We start from the raw sequence: 15825 nt of genomic DNA, 5'->3' as shown, positions 1-15825 counted from the left end.
AACAGTCATTGTTTCTTTTTTGCTTTTTTTCACCTCTGCATAGAAAGCATTTAGATAAAAGTCGATCCTCACAAAGCTTGGTGACAGTATTACTTAAATACTGGAGATGCGCAAGGTAGGAATAGGACTTGTGTTAAGCATACATTTGCTCTAAGGAGATAAAAGCAGATCTGTCAGTATTCTTGGATGAATTAAATCATTAGCACAGCAGTTAATGGAGGGTTTTTTTTATAGATTTTGTAAGCACAAGGCTTAATAGGAACATACTTTATCTAGCACAACTCGTGTATGAAATTAAAACATGGTCCTTATCTTACCTTTTTTATGATAAAAATGATTTAAATTTAGACTATGAAGTATCTTTTGCTTTAGCAGTCCTAAATTATTCAGAATTCTGAATACCAATTGTCATGTGAAGCTTCTGAAAATACAGTTTCAAGCAAAAGTCAGCTTTCTGGGCATGCAGTGCTGCCATGGGAAAGAAGGGTGGAAGTAACTCACACCAATCCACTCCTTACAGTTCCATTCCAGAGGTCTCAGTTCTAAATAAGTTATGTTTTGCCTTGCAAAATCACAGCCATCTTTAGCATATTATGAATAATATTTCTTAATGTTATGTATTGTGTTGGCTGATACAATAATTTGAGCTGGTGTTGATTATCTAAAAAGGAAACAAACTGTCCCAAGGGAACTTGGCATTGAAATAGGTACATAGTTTAGTGATAAACACAACATTGAAATTTACTGTGGACAAGTACCTAAAACCTGAAAATTGATTAAGAAATTATTATAAAGAATAAAACCATAAAACAATAGAAACCAGACAAAAGCAGTTTAAAAATTACTGCAGACTGTCAGGTAGCAGTGCTGAGAGTGTGGCTGCTCAGGGCCTTCCCCTGTGGCCAGTGAGTACACCCAGACCCTGGGGTAGCTGTTCTCCAGGTTTGAGGATTTAGGTCTTTTGTTTAATCATTTCATGGATACCAAAGTCCAGTTGAACATGTTGGGACAGAGCTGATGTGACGATCAGGAAGCTGGGAAGCACCTGTGTGTCCTGTAGTTTTGCCATAATCAAATAAAGCTTAGCCAACAAGAAATTCAGCTTGTTTTGTCCATAAAAGGAGTTTTCAGGCTGAGCTAAAACCACCACAGATACTTCCCTGCCATGCAAGCATCCTGTAGAGGCTCACTTAAAGCCCCTCTTAATTCACTGGATTAAACACTGCTGATTTATAGTTAGCTCTGGGTAGTAGGAGGGGGACTGAGTAACATTTCAGGCTTATTCTTCATTCTGATGCCAGTGGCTGTTTGACCCTGAGAAATTTCAGGCCTTAATTGCTTTCTCCCTTTTTGCACTAATAATATGGGGCTTCTCTAGCCACTGCAGGGAAGTTTTAGATGAAAAGTATCATTTCATTTAGTAAAAATTATTCCGTTGCTGCATCTAGTAACATTAATCACATACTGAGCGTTAAAGCAAAAACTGTAAAACTCCTTTCATGTGAAAGGAATTCATTGAAGGTGACCTGTTCACCTGAAGTGCTGCTTGAAAGCTTTAAAAAGTAATACAAAATTTGTAACAGCTAGTGTGAATAATATCGCTTTAGAAGAAAGCTACTGATAAGCAATCCTGTTCAATAAAGCTGAGCCCAGGGTTGAAGTTCTTCTGTGACTGTTACTTTAGCGGACTGGTAATCATCTGGTTAATGATATTATATTTTGCTCATTTGAGCAAGAGATACATTGAATACCAAATGGGGGGACTGTATTTGAACAGACTTTGCCCCGATAAGATCAAAAAACTGCAAGCTGCAGAATGTGTTTCAGATTCACTAATTTGAAGGCTTTTTCATCTTTAAATATAAAGAAAGGAGGCAGGGTTGTAATCCCATCACTTTTGCAGGTTAGGGGTAGATGCATGTGAGAAAACTCACCTCTGTGTACTTCTACATTTATTTTTTTCTTGAGGCGCTGCATTTATCTTGCCACATTTTTAACCATAGTGTCAATTAGTATTTGTGGGACCCAAAAACGATGTATTGGACTTGCTGTGTCTTGCTACTCAGTTTCTGTAAGGAGATGTTTCTACACAAAGAATATCTTGGTAACTGTAATTTATCTAACTGATGGAAAGCAGCAGTAGGTGTCTTCAGCTTCTGTAGGGTAAAGTTTCACATGCCAACCAGCTGATTGAACAGATTGTTCTCATCAGTAAATATAGGACATCTCATACTCCCCATGTTCTCCTTACTGCTTTGCTCCCAACCTTCGTGGTGTTGCTGCCCTGTCTTTTCTTAGTGTTTGTTCAGCTCTGCGTGTGATTCTTTGCAGAGCTGCCTTAAATCTGGTTTTGCTTTTTTTGTTTACTTTCTGCTGGTTTGGTGCATCAAATTGACTTATGTAGAAGTTTACTGGTTGTCAAGGCTGGCGAATAGAAGAGGAGGAGTGGAGATGATGCAAAAGTAGGCAGGTCCCTTCCATAGGTAGCAAGCTGCTGTGTCCCCCTCGCCTCATCTAATGAAATCTACACCTTGTGTAGGGAAAATTGGAGCAGGGTTGAGAGAGGACCTGAGACTGCTGGTCTCAAGTGCTGATTTCAGAAATAGTGACTTTTACTTCTGTTTCTTGACCACTCATTCCCCTTTATCAACACTTTTTCCTCCTACTGGTGCTCCATTCAAAACAATACTTTTCTACTCATTGATGCCTAAAATGTGAAATGATTCACTCTTAGTCAAGGAACCAAGATGTTTTAGCAATGACGTAGTGATTGCTTTGGAAAAGAACTTAGATTCTTCAGAGCATAGTGAAATGCTGGTGGGAATAAGAGCAAGGAAGAGGCTAAGTGGCTAGAAGAATTAGAAATGGAGAAGGTAATGTCTCTGTGTTTCTAGCAAGGAAGAGGCTAAGTGGCTAGAAGAATTAGAAATGGAGAAGGTAATGTCTCTGTGTTTCTAGCAAGGGCAGTGCTGAAAGAAACAAGTGAGAAGAACATGCACTCCTAAATTATAAGGGAAGACTTTGCAAACCAGCCCAAGAGCTGATCTGGTTGAGAAGTGCTGGTGAAATAACTGTGCGGTTATGAATCACTGACTGATGTTTTTCTGCTGTGGATGGAACAGCTCCAACGGTATTGCCAAAATCATAGTTTAAAAATTACACAATGTAAGAAATCGTAAATCTCAAGTCACTCTTGTCTTATTGCTCTGAATGTTTACTTGATGCACTGCAGAAAAGTGTTCTTTTTTTTTTTTTTTTTTTTTAGAACGAAGGCTAAATGGAGCAAGTCTTAACAGTAGTTTTAATTCTAGTAAATCCAGCCTAGTTTCACTAGGCCTTTTCTTATTGCCTTAGATGATGCAGCTAGCTTTGCATGCATGCTGTGCGCCTATTTCTTATTGCAGCTACAGGTTTGTCATCTGTGCCATCATATTTTAATATTAGTAACATGTAGGATCAAATAGACCTTGGACAGTCAGACCATGAATTGAGTGCAAAGTATTGAGATCATTTGGAGAAAAATGTTGTTGCCCACTTCATTCCCAGTCTTATGGATACTGTTTTCCCACCAAGGCTGCAAACATTTGCTAATCATATGTTCTTTTGCTTGTGGAGTTCTGATGGTGCACTGTTGGAAGGCAGTATTGTGCTCAAGGATCTTGTGCTCCCATTTAGAGAAAATATAAAACCAGAAGCCAGCAACACTGTTTTCAAAATTAATTATGTAGATGATGATGATGAAATGTTTTCTCATGCTGTTGTGCTGTCTCAGCATAATTCCACTCCGTGCATGACACACGAGCAGCAAAAGCCTGAGATAATTATTTCTGCAAGACCTGCTGTTTATTACTGACATCAGCAGTAGTACTTATGTTGCTTCAGCCAGAACCTTCTCCATTCCACTTGCATCCTCCCTGCATTGCCTCCTACCTCAGGCTCTTAATAGGTTCAGACTTACTCCAGCTAAAGTACTGATAATTGACCTAAAATCCAAATGGGTTTTGGTTTTAGAATCATAGAATCATAGAATAGTTAGGGTTGGAAAGGACCTTAAGATCATCAAGTTCCAGCCCCCTGCTGTGGGCAGGGACACCTGCCACTAAACCATATCACCCAAGGCCTCGTCCAACCTGGTCTTGAACACTGCCAGGGATGGAGCATTCACAGTGTTTTGGGCATGAGGGCAGAATCTTAAGGTATCCAGGATGACGCTAACTCTTGCCAGAGGTAGCTCTGGAACATGATACTACAGAGATTGAAATAGTCCCCAGTGCAGTGAGATGAGTTATGACCTATATTATCGTATGTAAAATACTGGGTAGGTGTTGCACCAGAAATGGAATGACACTAAGTACAGCAGTAACTTTCAGTCACTGAGAGGTTGGTGGTTTTTTGCTTGCTTTATTTTGTTTGGGTTTTGTTTCATTTTTTGAAAATGTGACCTTTTATGTATTTTCTTGTATTGTTTGCTGCTTTTTTAGAAATGGCTATTTAATAGAAAGTAATAAGAGCCTCTAGAGTGCAGCTGTGTCTCAATTCCACAGGTAGCCTGTATCTAATGGGCTGCTGTAGAAACAGAAAAAGTGGTATATTTAATACTTAAAATTTGTCAGTTAAATAGTTAAAATTTACCTGGCAAAATGTGGGTGTTCTGAAGTATTTCAGAAAATTAATGTTCTGGTTAGCATCATAATTTTGGGGTTGCTTTTAGAGAAGGAACAAAATCCATCCGGTGTGGTTGTCTATTCTCTGTATAATGAAAAGTTACTGTCATTTTTCTAGGGGTCACCGCTGTTTGATCTTATCAAGCAGTCAAAAGAACGAGAAGGCCAAACTGAACAGCCTGAGCCCACTTCCACTCTCAATCTGCCTCTCCAGCATAATCACACTGCAGCAGACCTGTAAGTGACATGTTAATATCACCCTTAGTATTTAACTCCACTTGTATTCTGTTTTTCTACTTGTTAGGCTTGGTACTTAGGCTTGGTACATGTTGGAGTGTTGCATTTGCTGCTGCTTATTATACATGTAAATTTAACTATATTTAATTCTGAAATATTTTTTCCAAGCCCTGTCAAACTTGTAATTGCAAACTGTTATCTTACTTGCTCATGAATAAGTCCCTTTATGAAGTATTTAATCAATAACTTGAAGTTTTAATTCCTGATATGGGAATAGCAGGTTACAGGAGAAATTAATTTCTTCTAATGGGGGAAGAGTTCCTGCAAGTATTATTCATGTGAGGTTATTCCTTTATCCTGTGATGCTAAGTGCCTAATAAGTGTTGAATCTCCAGCTATCTTTCTCCTGTGAGATCTCCTAAGAAGAAAGGACCTCCTCTAAGTGGTACTTCCACTTCAGATGCTCAGCCAGGTGTTACCCCTCAAACACAGAAGCCACAGAAATCTACCTCCCTCTCTCTGTTCTACAAAAAAGGTTTGTTGCTTCTGTATGTGCCAAAACTGCAGAGTTACCTCTTGTTATTTTTCCTCTTGGGGTTTTGGAGCTCAGTGTTTTTAAGTGATTATAGTAGAATCGGTAATAAATACTGTGCAAACCCTCAGGTGCCTCTGGCAGAAATAGTCAAACGGTGCCAGGAGGTCAGTGCTTGCACCCTACACACTGTGAGTTCCAACTGAAAACTTATCTGCTGACAGTAAGAATGGTCGTAAGGGGTCAGGTGGAGGCTTCTTCTAGACACAGTGTGCACAGCATTGTTTAGTGTGGACTTCTGTGTGTCCACTGCCTGTCGTCTAAAGAATCTTTTCCATATATTTTGATTGAGACTGGCATCTGATAACTTCATTTGATGGCTTACAGTTTCTGTAGTGGGAAATGATGAACATTCAGTTGCTGTCCGTCCTCCATCATGTTCCTTTTGTTTTGTTTGCCACTCTTATTACAATTTCAGTTTATTTTATTTCTCTGTTTTTGAAGTGTATCTGCTGGCCTATCTCCGACTGCATACCCTCTTCTTTCGGCTTCTTTCTGACCATCCTTACCTGGAACCCTTAATCTGGACCCTCTTCCAGCACACACTGCAAAATGAGTATGAGCTTATGAGAGACAGGCACTTGGACCAGGTAATATTAACAATAAAGTTTTGAAACTGAACAAAATGTTGCTTATACATTCTTTAGCCATTATAAATAATCACCTGAGCTTTTATTTCTCTATTGATCACTCAAAGGAGAAATTAATATAGAGTGAAGTCTAACATCAGGTTTTTTAGGTACTGGCAGTGACTTACTCTGGGATCCTCAAATAAAATTTGCAGCTATGTTCAAAATAACAAAGACACAACAAGTTTTATAATAATTTGCATAAGAAAATACTGATTTTTCTTTGGGAAGACAATGTGTGGCTCATAAAAGTTTTGTTATTCAAGCCTAAAATTGCAGCATATGAGTTTGGGAAGATATTATCAGCTCCAATTGATTGTCATACAGAACTAGAGGAAACAGTAGTTGACTTATATTCTGGAAGGTCTTATGAAGCAGAGTTGCATGCTGGTTTACAGAGCACAATTAGTAATTGAAGTTCATCAACTGATTACTTGAAGAAGCTGCATTAATTTTCTGCATTTCCAGTTGTCTTGTCTTGTTTCTTTTGTAGATCATGATGTGTTCCATGTATGGCATATGCAAAGTAAAGAATGTAGATCTTAGATTTAAAACCATTGTTTCAGCCTACAAGGAGCTTCCCAACACAAATCAAGAGGTATGGAAATATTTTAATGTTATCCCTCCATAAAAATGTTATAAACTGATTATTTATCTCTGTCTAAAGCAAGATAAAACTGCGCCTGAACACCAAAAGAAGACTTCTACTTCACTGCATCTCCATTTTGTGGAGGAGAAAACTGGCTCTAAATGTTTCTTTAAACATCTCACACAAATAGTTTGGTAACTCTCCTTGGAAAGAAAACTTCATTCCACTTTTTTACTTAGAGATCCTGATTAATGGTTTATGATTCTGTTTGGAGACTAGATCAAAGATTTGGGTCTAGAGCTAATAGGATTTTCAAATGCAACCCAAATGCCTTTAACAGTTAACGTCCATGGAGCGTTAAGGGAAGAGAAGCAGACAACTTTCTATAGAAGCTTTCAATAGAAATATGGTTAGATATCAAACAGGTGTGTATGTATTAAAGTTGCAGGCTTAATTGTAACATTAAGAAGTTCCTTTCTTCATAAGGGCCTTATATTTTTGCATGAAACAGTAACTAAATCAATAGAAAAAATCTCACTGAACAGTCAGTTGAACTGTAGCATCCTTTAGTAGCAAAATTTCTCATAGAGTATTTGTGCATCTTGGCTAAACTCCGGACTTTTATCTCTAAGCCTTAAGAACTATTTTTATCATCAGGACAGTAATGATTTTTTTTTTTTTAGCTTTCCAAGGTGTGCACAGTAATAACAGTTGTGTGTTTGAAAGTAAGTGGAGCTTAAATATGGATAATGTTATCAACATGTTACCGCTAAGGTGCTGCTCCAGTTAATTAAGTAGATGCTTCTACTGGTGTTCATACATGTTTGGAAAAACAACAATTAAGAACAGTTCTAAGCAATGATTACAATGGCTTGCATACACTACACATGCCATCTTAGCTTTTATCTGGCACAGACTTTATGTATGGTTTTACAAGTTTGTTTTTCATCCCTCTTTTAAAAACCGTTTATGATTTTCTCACCCTATGTAGACCTTCAAACGTGTTCTCATCAGGGAAGAACAGTATGACTCCATTATAGTTTTTTACAACTTAGTGTTTATGCAGAGGCTGAAAACGAACATTTTGCAGTATGCCTCCAACAGGGTAAGCTGTTGTGTTTAGAGTTCGTTATTTAACAGAATAGGGATATATAGAAAATAAAACCTTACAATTATTTTATTCTTTTTATAGCCTCCCACTCTGTCACCTATCCCACACATTCCTCGCAGCCCTTACCAGTTTTCCAACTCTCCTCGGCGTGTCCCTGCTGGCAATAACATCTACATCTCACCCTTGAAGAGCCCATACAAATTCTCTGATGGGTTTCAGTCACCCACAAAGATGACTCCAAGGTCTAGGTAGGTTGTTGACAGGCATTTCTTTGACAACATTAAAGGTATTTGGTGCATTTTACTGAAAGAAAATTAGAAAACCTTTTGTTTGTTTGTCAGTAGTCTGTGGTTGTTGCATCTTTTCTGTTTAAACGTTCGCATCCTGTATTTGGCATCTTTATTCTTCCTTGAACACTTTTCTGTTTCAGTTTAGTCAGTGTGCTCAAAGAGGTTTTTTGTTTGTTTTTTTTCCCTTTTATTTATGACAGTCATATGCAAGCAGAGTTTTCTGACCTAGTTGTTTAAATGTTGGCTTTGACTCTGGATCACACTCCTGAAATACAGAGCTGAGCTTTGTATGCTTGTTTAATACTTTTATGGAATAAAATGGTTCAGAGTATTTAGTTGACTGAGCAGAACATTTCAAACTGTTGGCCATTAGTTCTTAGAAGAAGATGACAGCAAATGTGCCAGTTTCCTGTGGGCTTTTCAAGCTAGGATCGAGTGAGTCCCCTTGCACCTAGCCCACTGTGTACAAAAGTTAAAATATTACTGTGTATTTCATGTTGAAGGTCCCGCATGGTTTTGATTAGCAAACACCTAAAGGTAAAGATGAAAAGATGGTTGGTTATCTGGATACCCAGCAGTGAAGCGTCTTCCTGCTGATAAGGAATGAACTGTGGGGGCCTCTGATTCTTTCAAGCCACAGTTTCTTTTCTGTCTTTATGGTTGATTTGGTAATTCCATGTTCTCTGGTTTGCATAGAAACATTGAACAGTCTCAATACAGTAAAGCACAGTATGGGTTTGCACTGTTAGTGCAGAGAGGAAGAGACTTTGTTAATGTCCTATGCTAAGCTGTGCAGATCAGTTCTATCATTATTAAATGCATTTTACTCTTAAACACTTCTCTTCTTCGTTTTGCAGAATTCTGGTGTCAATTGGTGAATCATTTGGGGTGAGTTTTACCTTTTTAATGTTTGATCTTGAATGTGTGTAACTTTTGGAGGAATGGGCTGGCTTGCTGACACCTGTAGAACTGGCTACGGAGTGTCTGTAAGTTAATGTAATGTCTTAGGGAACCTGAAAGCACAAAGATCATGGGGGTGTTCTGTTAACTCCTTTCAAAAATCCAGTTTCCAATGCTTCACTTTGAATTTGCATTTTACTTTAGTTGCTCTAAAGAAGACAGAGTTCTTAAACTGCAGAGTTGTAGAACTCCTACTTTGTCTTAGTGGATAATCTGGAAAGTTTGGGTAGTTTCAGGATTTATTGGCATTTCCCCGCCCCCTTTTTTTTTTTTGTCACTTCAGACTTCTGAAAAATTTCAAAAAATAAACCAGATGGTGGGCAACAGTGACTACCACCTGAAGCGCAGTGCAGAAGTAAGCACTGCTCCTAAGCCACTGAAGAGGCTGCGCTTTGATATAGAAGGGCAAGACGAAGCAGATGGAAGGTGAGAGATTGTTCTTGGCTTTTCAGTATCTTATGTGTATTTGATTCTCGGGCCCTCAATCCTAACTCCTTCCTGACATCCTGACTTCTGTTAATTTGTGAACTTCAGTAAGTGAATGAGAGATGTAGCTTTGTACTTCTCAATTAGTCACTTTGATGTCAGAAGCAAGGATTTATGCAGTGCCTGCACATCCAGCATCCCAGTGTTACAGCTGGGTGCTAAACCATGATGTTTAGTCATTTTTTTAAAAAACAAATCCCCTCTACTCTGCTCTCGTGAGACCTCACTTGCAGTATTGTGTGCAGTTCTGGTGTCCTCAACATAAAAAGGACATGGAACTGTTGGAACAAGTCCAGAGGAGGGCCACGAGGATGATCAGGGGACTGGAGCACCTTCCGTACGAAGACAGGCTGAGAAAGTTGGAGCTGTTCAGCCTAGAGAAGAGAAGGCTGTGTGGAGACCTCATAGCAGCCTTCCAGTATCTGAAGGGGGCCTGTAGGGATGCTGGGGAGGGACTCTTCATTAGGGACTGTAGTGACAGGACAAGGGGTAATGGGTTAAAACTTAAACAGGAGAAGTTTAGATTTGCGATAAGGAAGAAGTTCTTTACTGTGAGGGTGGTGAAGCACTGGAATGGGTTGCCCAGGGAAGCTGTGAATGTTCCATCCTTGGCGGTGTTCACGGCCAGGTTGGACAGAGCCTTGGGTGACATGGATTAGTGTGAGGTGTCCCTGCCCATGGCAGGGGGGTTGGAACTAAATGATCTTGAGGTCCTTTCCAACCCTAACTATTCTGTGACTCTATGATTCTATGATTTTTTAGGCAGAGGAGATCAGGGAGCTCTTGAGTTTAGTGTAAGCAAGAATAAGAGTTTGCATCTTTGTAAGAGAAGGCAATAGCACTGAAATGAACTAACCTTGATTTAGTTACCTATGAAGATAAAAAGTTGGGTTTTTTTTTTTTTTCAACTTCCACTTGATATATGCTTTCTGTCTGCAGCAAACACCTGCCACAGGAGTCCAAGTTCCAACAGAAGCTTGCAGAAATGAGTGAGTGTGACTTTTTTTCATTAACTGCTCATCAGTGAGTCCCTTGGATAAATCAGTTTGTGCCCACTCAGATAAAGACACTGCTTTCATAAAGACACTGACGTCATCTTGATAATTTGTTTAGTTATTTGTACTTGCTTCATTTAATCTTGAGAATGCAGATTATAAAATGGAAATCCTTAAAAGCCTCGAGGATGTTAAATGGCACAGCAGCATAGAAAATGCCATATTACATGGGAATAAGACACATTCTCCCTGAACACTCGAATTTTTGAACTATGGGATTGAACTCTTGCCAAGGCTTTCCCATTTTATGAAATGATATACCCTTAGCTTAGAGCTTGCAGGTAGAAAGAAATCAGTAGTAACTGCAGCAGTGTTTAGTTGACCAGACCACCAAAAATGCAGTTATAGTAAAGGAAAATTATATAGACAGGGAGATTGTAATTTTATATGTTGCTTTGCTGTCCTTTATGCTAGAATACTCAAGACTGCTTTTTCTTTTACTGTGGGTCAGCATTTCTGTTTGATTTTTATGGGGTCACTCCTCTGTTTTTCAAATGAAACTCAAATCTAGCTCATGAAAAGCAAAATGGCCCCATCCCTGCATCTAAGCTGTATTTTCCACTCCCAAGAAGGAACGCACTTGGTCTGACCTCGCATTCTTACTCTCTCGTGGAATCTGAGCTCTGTAGCTGAGCAGATTTGCCCATCAGATATTCTTACCTAGCAAGTGTCTGCTCATCAAGCTGGGTATGTGCATGGATTCAGGCACCTCTGGTTTATTTTAGGGCAGGGGAAATGTTTGTGTCCACTTGTGGCAGAGGTAAAGAAGGAATGTTCTGTCTCGTGTCCAGTTGATGGTTAATGTGCATTACTGAGGGGGGAAAAAAGGGCATTTCCCGGGCAGGCTGGCTCTGGGATGTGGGCACTGCTTGGCCCAGAGCATCTGCCTGGCAACAGGACAAGATCCCTACACGATGCAGTCTGTCTCCTACCTGGAGGATGGAAGCAGACAAAGGGAGGGCACGGAAGCAATGTGAACTTGAATGAAAAGGTGGAATGAATTTAAGATGTGTGAGATTGAGCAAGAACTCAGAAGCATGTGTTTATTTTCAAATGAGGGACTTGTTTTATTTAGAACAGTGTACTTCTGTTCCTTGTTTCATTACAGATTTTTGCAGTAAATAATCACATCCAAAGTATTTCTGAAGAAAGTATTTAATCTTTTGTTTGCTTTGGTTTGGCTTTTTTTAGCATCTACTCGAACAAGAATGCAAAAGCAGAAACTGAATGATGGAAATGATACCTCAGCAAGTGAAGAAAAGTGAGATTCTTCTCAGGACCAGGGGCTGCACTGCAGGCCCTCTTAGATGGCTTCTGTTTTACAGCCTTCATTAATTAAGTTGCTTTTTTAGTTGCTTTTTAAGTGCTAGTTGAAAGCATTTGGACTTATTAAATTTTTATGTTTTTCATGATACTTTTGGCCTTATGATGTAGCATATATACAACGTATGCCTCTGAATTTAATTTATATATTTTTGTGAGGGTTTTACAAACGAACTTTGGAAGGTGTCTTAGTTTTCCTATTGCAACATTACTGATTTAAGCCAATTCAGTCCACTTGGACTAAATTTCTCTGTCTAAAGACAAGATGTTAGCTAGAATGATTTGAAATGCACTATTTTTTTTTCTTAGGTTTCATTTTTATATCCTCATTACTTGCAAATTTTGAACGTGAGGGGCGAGATACTGCAAAGATTTCTGTCTCTGTATATAATGAGCGCATCAGATTCCCATTAACTTAAACTGCACAGCAGTCACGAGACCTTGCAGAGTTGGGGCCTCACATCAAGACGTACAACCTGAATGCAGAGTGAACTCATTATGTAGCTGTACTACTGAAACCAGTACTTAGTATTTGTGTGATTTCAGAGGGCAGTTATGCTGTCCATCAGTTTGAATTTCATGGAATATGGATCCCACAGAGAATATTCCAAGAAGCTGAAGCTTCTTCCCGTACACAGAGTACTTAATGTGCACTTTCTTCTCTTGGAAAAATCTCAAAGTATTGAGATTCCCACCTGGTACATGAGGCTTCAAAATTCTAATGATGTAGAATTTTCTTGATTTCTTCAGATTTTCACCTACCCATCACCAAGCTGAACAAGCTTGAGAAACAGGCACCAAACCTTCTTCCTGTAGCTGAAAGCTGAGTGTCTCCAAGTGGGGTTCCAGGTAAGAGTAGCCTGGTCTCTAAAAGCACAGGGTATCCTCTCTCATCAGCCTTGCTGCAGCATCTGCAGAAAAGCCAAACTCGATGAACCCATGCTGAGAAAAACAGTCTGCCTTGTTCTACTGAAAAGGCAGAGTTTAACGGGCAAGTTCTTGTTGGAACTAGCAAAAAATCCCCAAAACAACCCCAAACCTTTTTTCATCTGAAGTATTTGTAAGTTACTGATTCAGATACTGGAATTTTTCTTGCAATGACAAAATGTTTGCAAAATAGGTAAGGGAAGCACATATTTGACTTCCAGTGGATTAAAATATGAATAAATAAATGAAGTTTTGCTTCAGAATTACCCATTTTTATGAAATTTAGCTTTTGCAGCTACTTAAATTACAAGAGCTATAGCAGAAGCATATGCTGTTCATTACACACACATTTTAAACCAGCATCTTCTCCGGCTAGCTTATTTAGAGGTTGTTTAGCTGATCCTAGAATAGTTACAGCAGCACATTGGAAAGATCAGTTCTTTTATTGAATGGAAGCTAATCCTAGAGCTACTAACAATTCTACCAGCAGCACACTGATTTGTCAGTGAACTTTAAAATAGAACTAAGTTCTTTTTTTTTAGTCTCAATACGGCTTCAACTTCCTTTCTGAAAGATGTAACAGTGTTAAGAGTACCTTATGTTTATTTTCTCACTTTTTGCAGTTTTACAGAATATGTGTTAACATTGTGGTACACTGACCATAAGCTACAGCAGCTGAAGTCCTCCCACGATCCTTTGGCTGTATTATTTTTTTACTGTGACAATGCATTTTTTTGTTCAAACAGACAGGACGCTTTGCATCAAATGTAAGAGAATATTTTATACAACTAATCAGTTTCTCTCCTTTCAAGATAAATAAAATAGCTTTTAAAGGATTTATGGTTTGCAATTTCCTTTCATTTAGGTGAGAAGGTGACTTCATGTGGTAATAAAGTATGGTAATGGTGTGGGCCTACAAGAAGGCTGGAGAGGGGCTTTTTACAAGGGCATGTAGGCATAGGCCAGGTTGGATGGGGCTTTGAGCAACCTGGTCTACTGGAAGGTGTCCCTGCCCATGGCAGGAGGGTTGGAACTAGGTGATCATTAATGTCCCTTCCAACCCAAACCATTCTGTGATTGTGTGATACTGTGTTGTCCTCCTGCATCACACTTGACCATGATTCTGCAGTTGGTACAAGCAGAGGTCACTCCATCTCCAGTGACTGATTCTGTCTTGTTGCAGACATCCAAATACTTACACTGTTGGGCTTGTAGTTACCTTCAGAAGTTTCTGAAGATATTCTGGAAATCTTGTTCTCCAGGCCTTTTGTTCTAGGGTCGCTGTTGGTAATGCTTTGGACAGACACAGGCCAGCATTGTGTTCTGTGTCACCCTTGCTGAGGTGCCTGAGGCAGTCCTTCAAAGAAGCTGGTATCCCATCATTTCACCACCTTGCTTTTCATAATTCATTCTTTCACTCAGACTGCTGGAAATAGGCCAGGATGTCAAAACTCCAGCATAAGCCACACTGCCCTTCTGGGCTGGATGTCTAGCCGTGGGCATGTCAGTCCTGCAAGCTCCCTGGGTTGCCTTATTGGAGTCCATAGGTGCCTGTGACTCATGGCTCTACTGAGCCTGCAGTGCTATTTATAGCATCAGTGCTCAGGATACTGTGTGGAGTACAAAGTGCACAGGCTCATGGGCCAGTCCCTGCCCCCTTCTACGAACACATTTTCAGAGTCTTATTTTTACGCAGATAAATCTCCAAATAAATGTGTATGGAAACTATCATATTTGGAAATAGTACAGTGTTGGAGAGTGCCTTTCTTATAGCAAGACCTTCTATTCAAAATGGCCTACAATACTGAAATGTGACTTCGGGAAAAAAAGAAAATGAGCATTCAGAGCAGAGGAACTGGATAGAAAATGTGACAGGCAATTTAGGTAGCGGTAAGGCAATGGTGAGGATTGCATTGCTGGTCAAACTCTTCCTCTGTTTGCTGTGGAGGAACATGTATTTGTGGAGATCGGTCTCTACCTGAGCGCCCTGTATGTAAAATGTGTGAGATGAATTGGCTTTGCCAGTGTAGCCACCTCAAGTGGGATGAGCTGACTCTGAGCCTCCTCAATTGCCATTATAGACCTTGATCTCCTCCTGCCATCCCCCATTTCCAAATGCTGTTTGTTTTTACGTGTCACAGGAACTTATTTCTCTGCATTTGACTTGCAGGTGAAGAATTTTGTGATCACTCAGCGCTAGTCCAGAGAGGCTGTCATAAATAGCAAGTTCCTCACAGACACTGGAACAGAAATAGGCAGTGTATAAACTGTGTGTTTTGAAGTACAGGAGTGGCTGCAGAAGATACCTATGTCAGATGTGAAACAGCTCTGGGATACTGGTGCAAAGTACAAGTTGAAATACTTTAAGGTGTAACAGATAAGCTGGTCATAATGTACCTTTGCTTCAGAAACAGTTATTGGTGTTTTGAAGACAGTTTTATTACTCACTAAGTCACCAGGCCATTAATTGCTTTGAAAGGTAGAAACACAGTTATGCAAGTACTCCAGCTTTTTCTTGCAGGACCCAGTTTTCTTTCTGCTTCAGATGCTTTATCTGGTGGCAGTTATTTCTAGAGGAACACAATTATATTATCTCTGGTTTGTTTCTTTTTCTCCCTACTACTCCATGATCAGCTCATTTTACACATGTCAGGCTCGCACTCATAGTTTAAGTATTATGGCATTTTTATTAATGGTCTATTAAAACCAGGCAAGTTTATAGAGAAACAAGAAATCAAAACATATTTCTGCATCATTAGGTGGCAGCCAATGAATCCTGTCTCTGTGGGGTAAAGAAATGCTTTGGAAAGCCCATGGCAATTGTTTAGCTCATGTAAACCCAGCAGTTCACACAACTACTGGGCACTGTAACAGAACTCTACTGGAGGGTACTGGTTGTGATGCAGTGCTGACTCTTGGCTTCAGTGACTCAAGAGAACCATTAAATGACCCTATCACTGCC

General features: G+C 39.5%; 1 protein-coding gene across 3 annotated transcripts in view; it reads left to right on the top strand.

Annotated features, from left to right (window-relative positions):
* RB1 (RB transcriptional corepressor 1) overlaps positions 1-13699 on the top strand; it is a 73469-nt gene extending 59770 nt beyond the window's left edge. For all 3 annotated transcript variants that reach the window (XM_057425647.1, XM_057425649.1, XM_057425648.1), the window contains 10 exons: positions 4783-4901; positions 5297-5436; positions 5938-6083; positions 6616-6720; positions 7703-7816; positions 7904-8070; positions 8970-9000; positions 9356-9498; positions 10498-10547; positions 11805-13699. In XM_057425647.1, the coding sequence (XP_057281630.1) occupies positions 4783-4901; positions 5297-5436; positions 5938-6083; positions 6616-6720; positions 7703-7816; positions 7904-8070; positions 8970-9000; positions 9356-9498; positions 10498-10547; positions 11805-11878 (1089 nt within the window). In that variant the 3' untranslated portion in view covers positions 11879-13699. The remainder of the gene's footprint in view (positions 1-4782; positions 4902-5296; positions 5437-5937; positions 6084-6615; positions 6721-7702; positions 7817-7903; positions 8071-8969; positions 9001-9355; positions 9499-10497; positions 10548-11804) is intronic.
* The last annotated feature ends 2126 nt before the right edge of the window (positions 13700-15825 follow it).

Source organism: Pezoporus wallicus, unplaced genomic scaffold (assembly GCF_028554395.1).
Source record: "Pezoporus wallicus isolate ANWC-B61680 ecotype Strahan unplaced genomic scaffold, APGP_CSIRO_Pwel_v1 contig_787, whole genome shotgun sequence".
NCBI classification, from domain to species: Eukaryota; Metazoa; Chordata; class Aves; order Psittaciformes; family Psittacidae; genus Pezoporus; species Pezoporus wallicus.
This window is presented reverse-complemented; position numbering and strand designations above follow the sequence as displayed.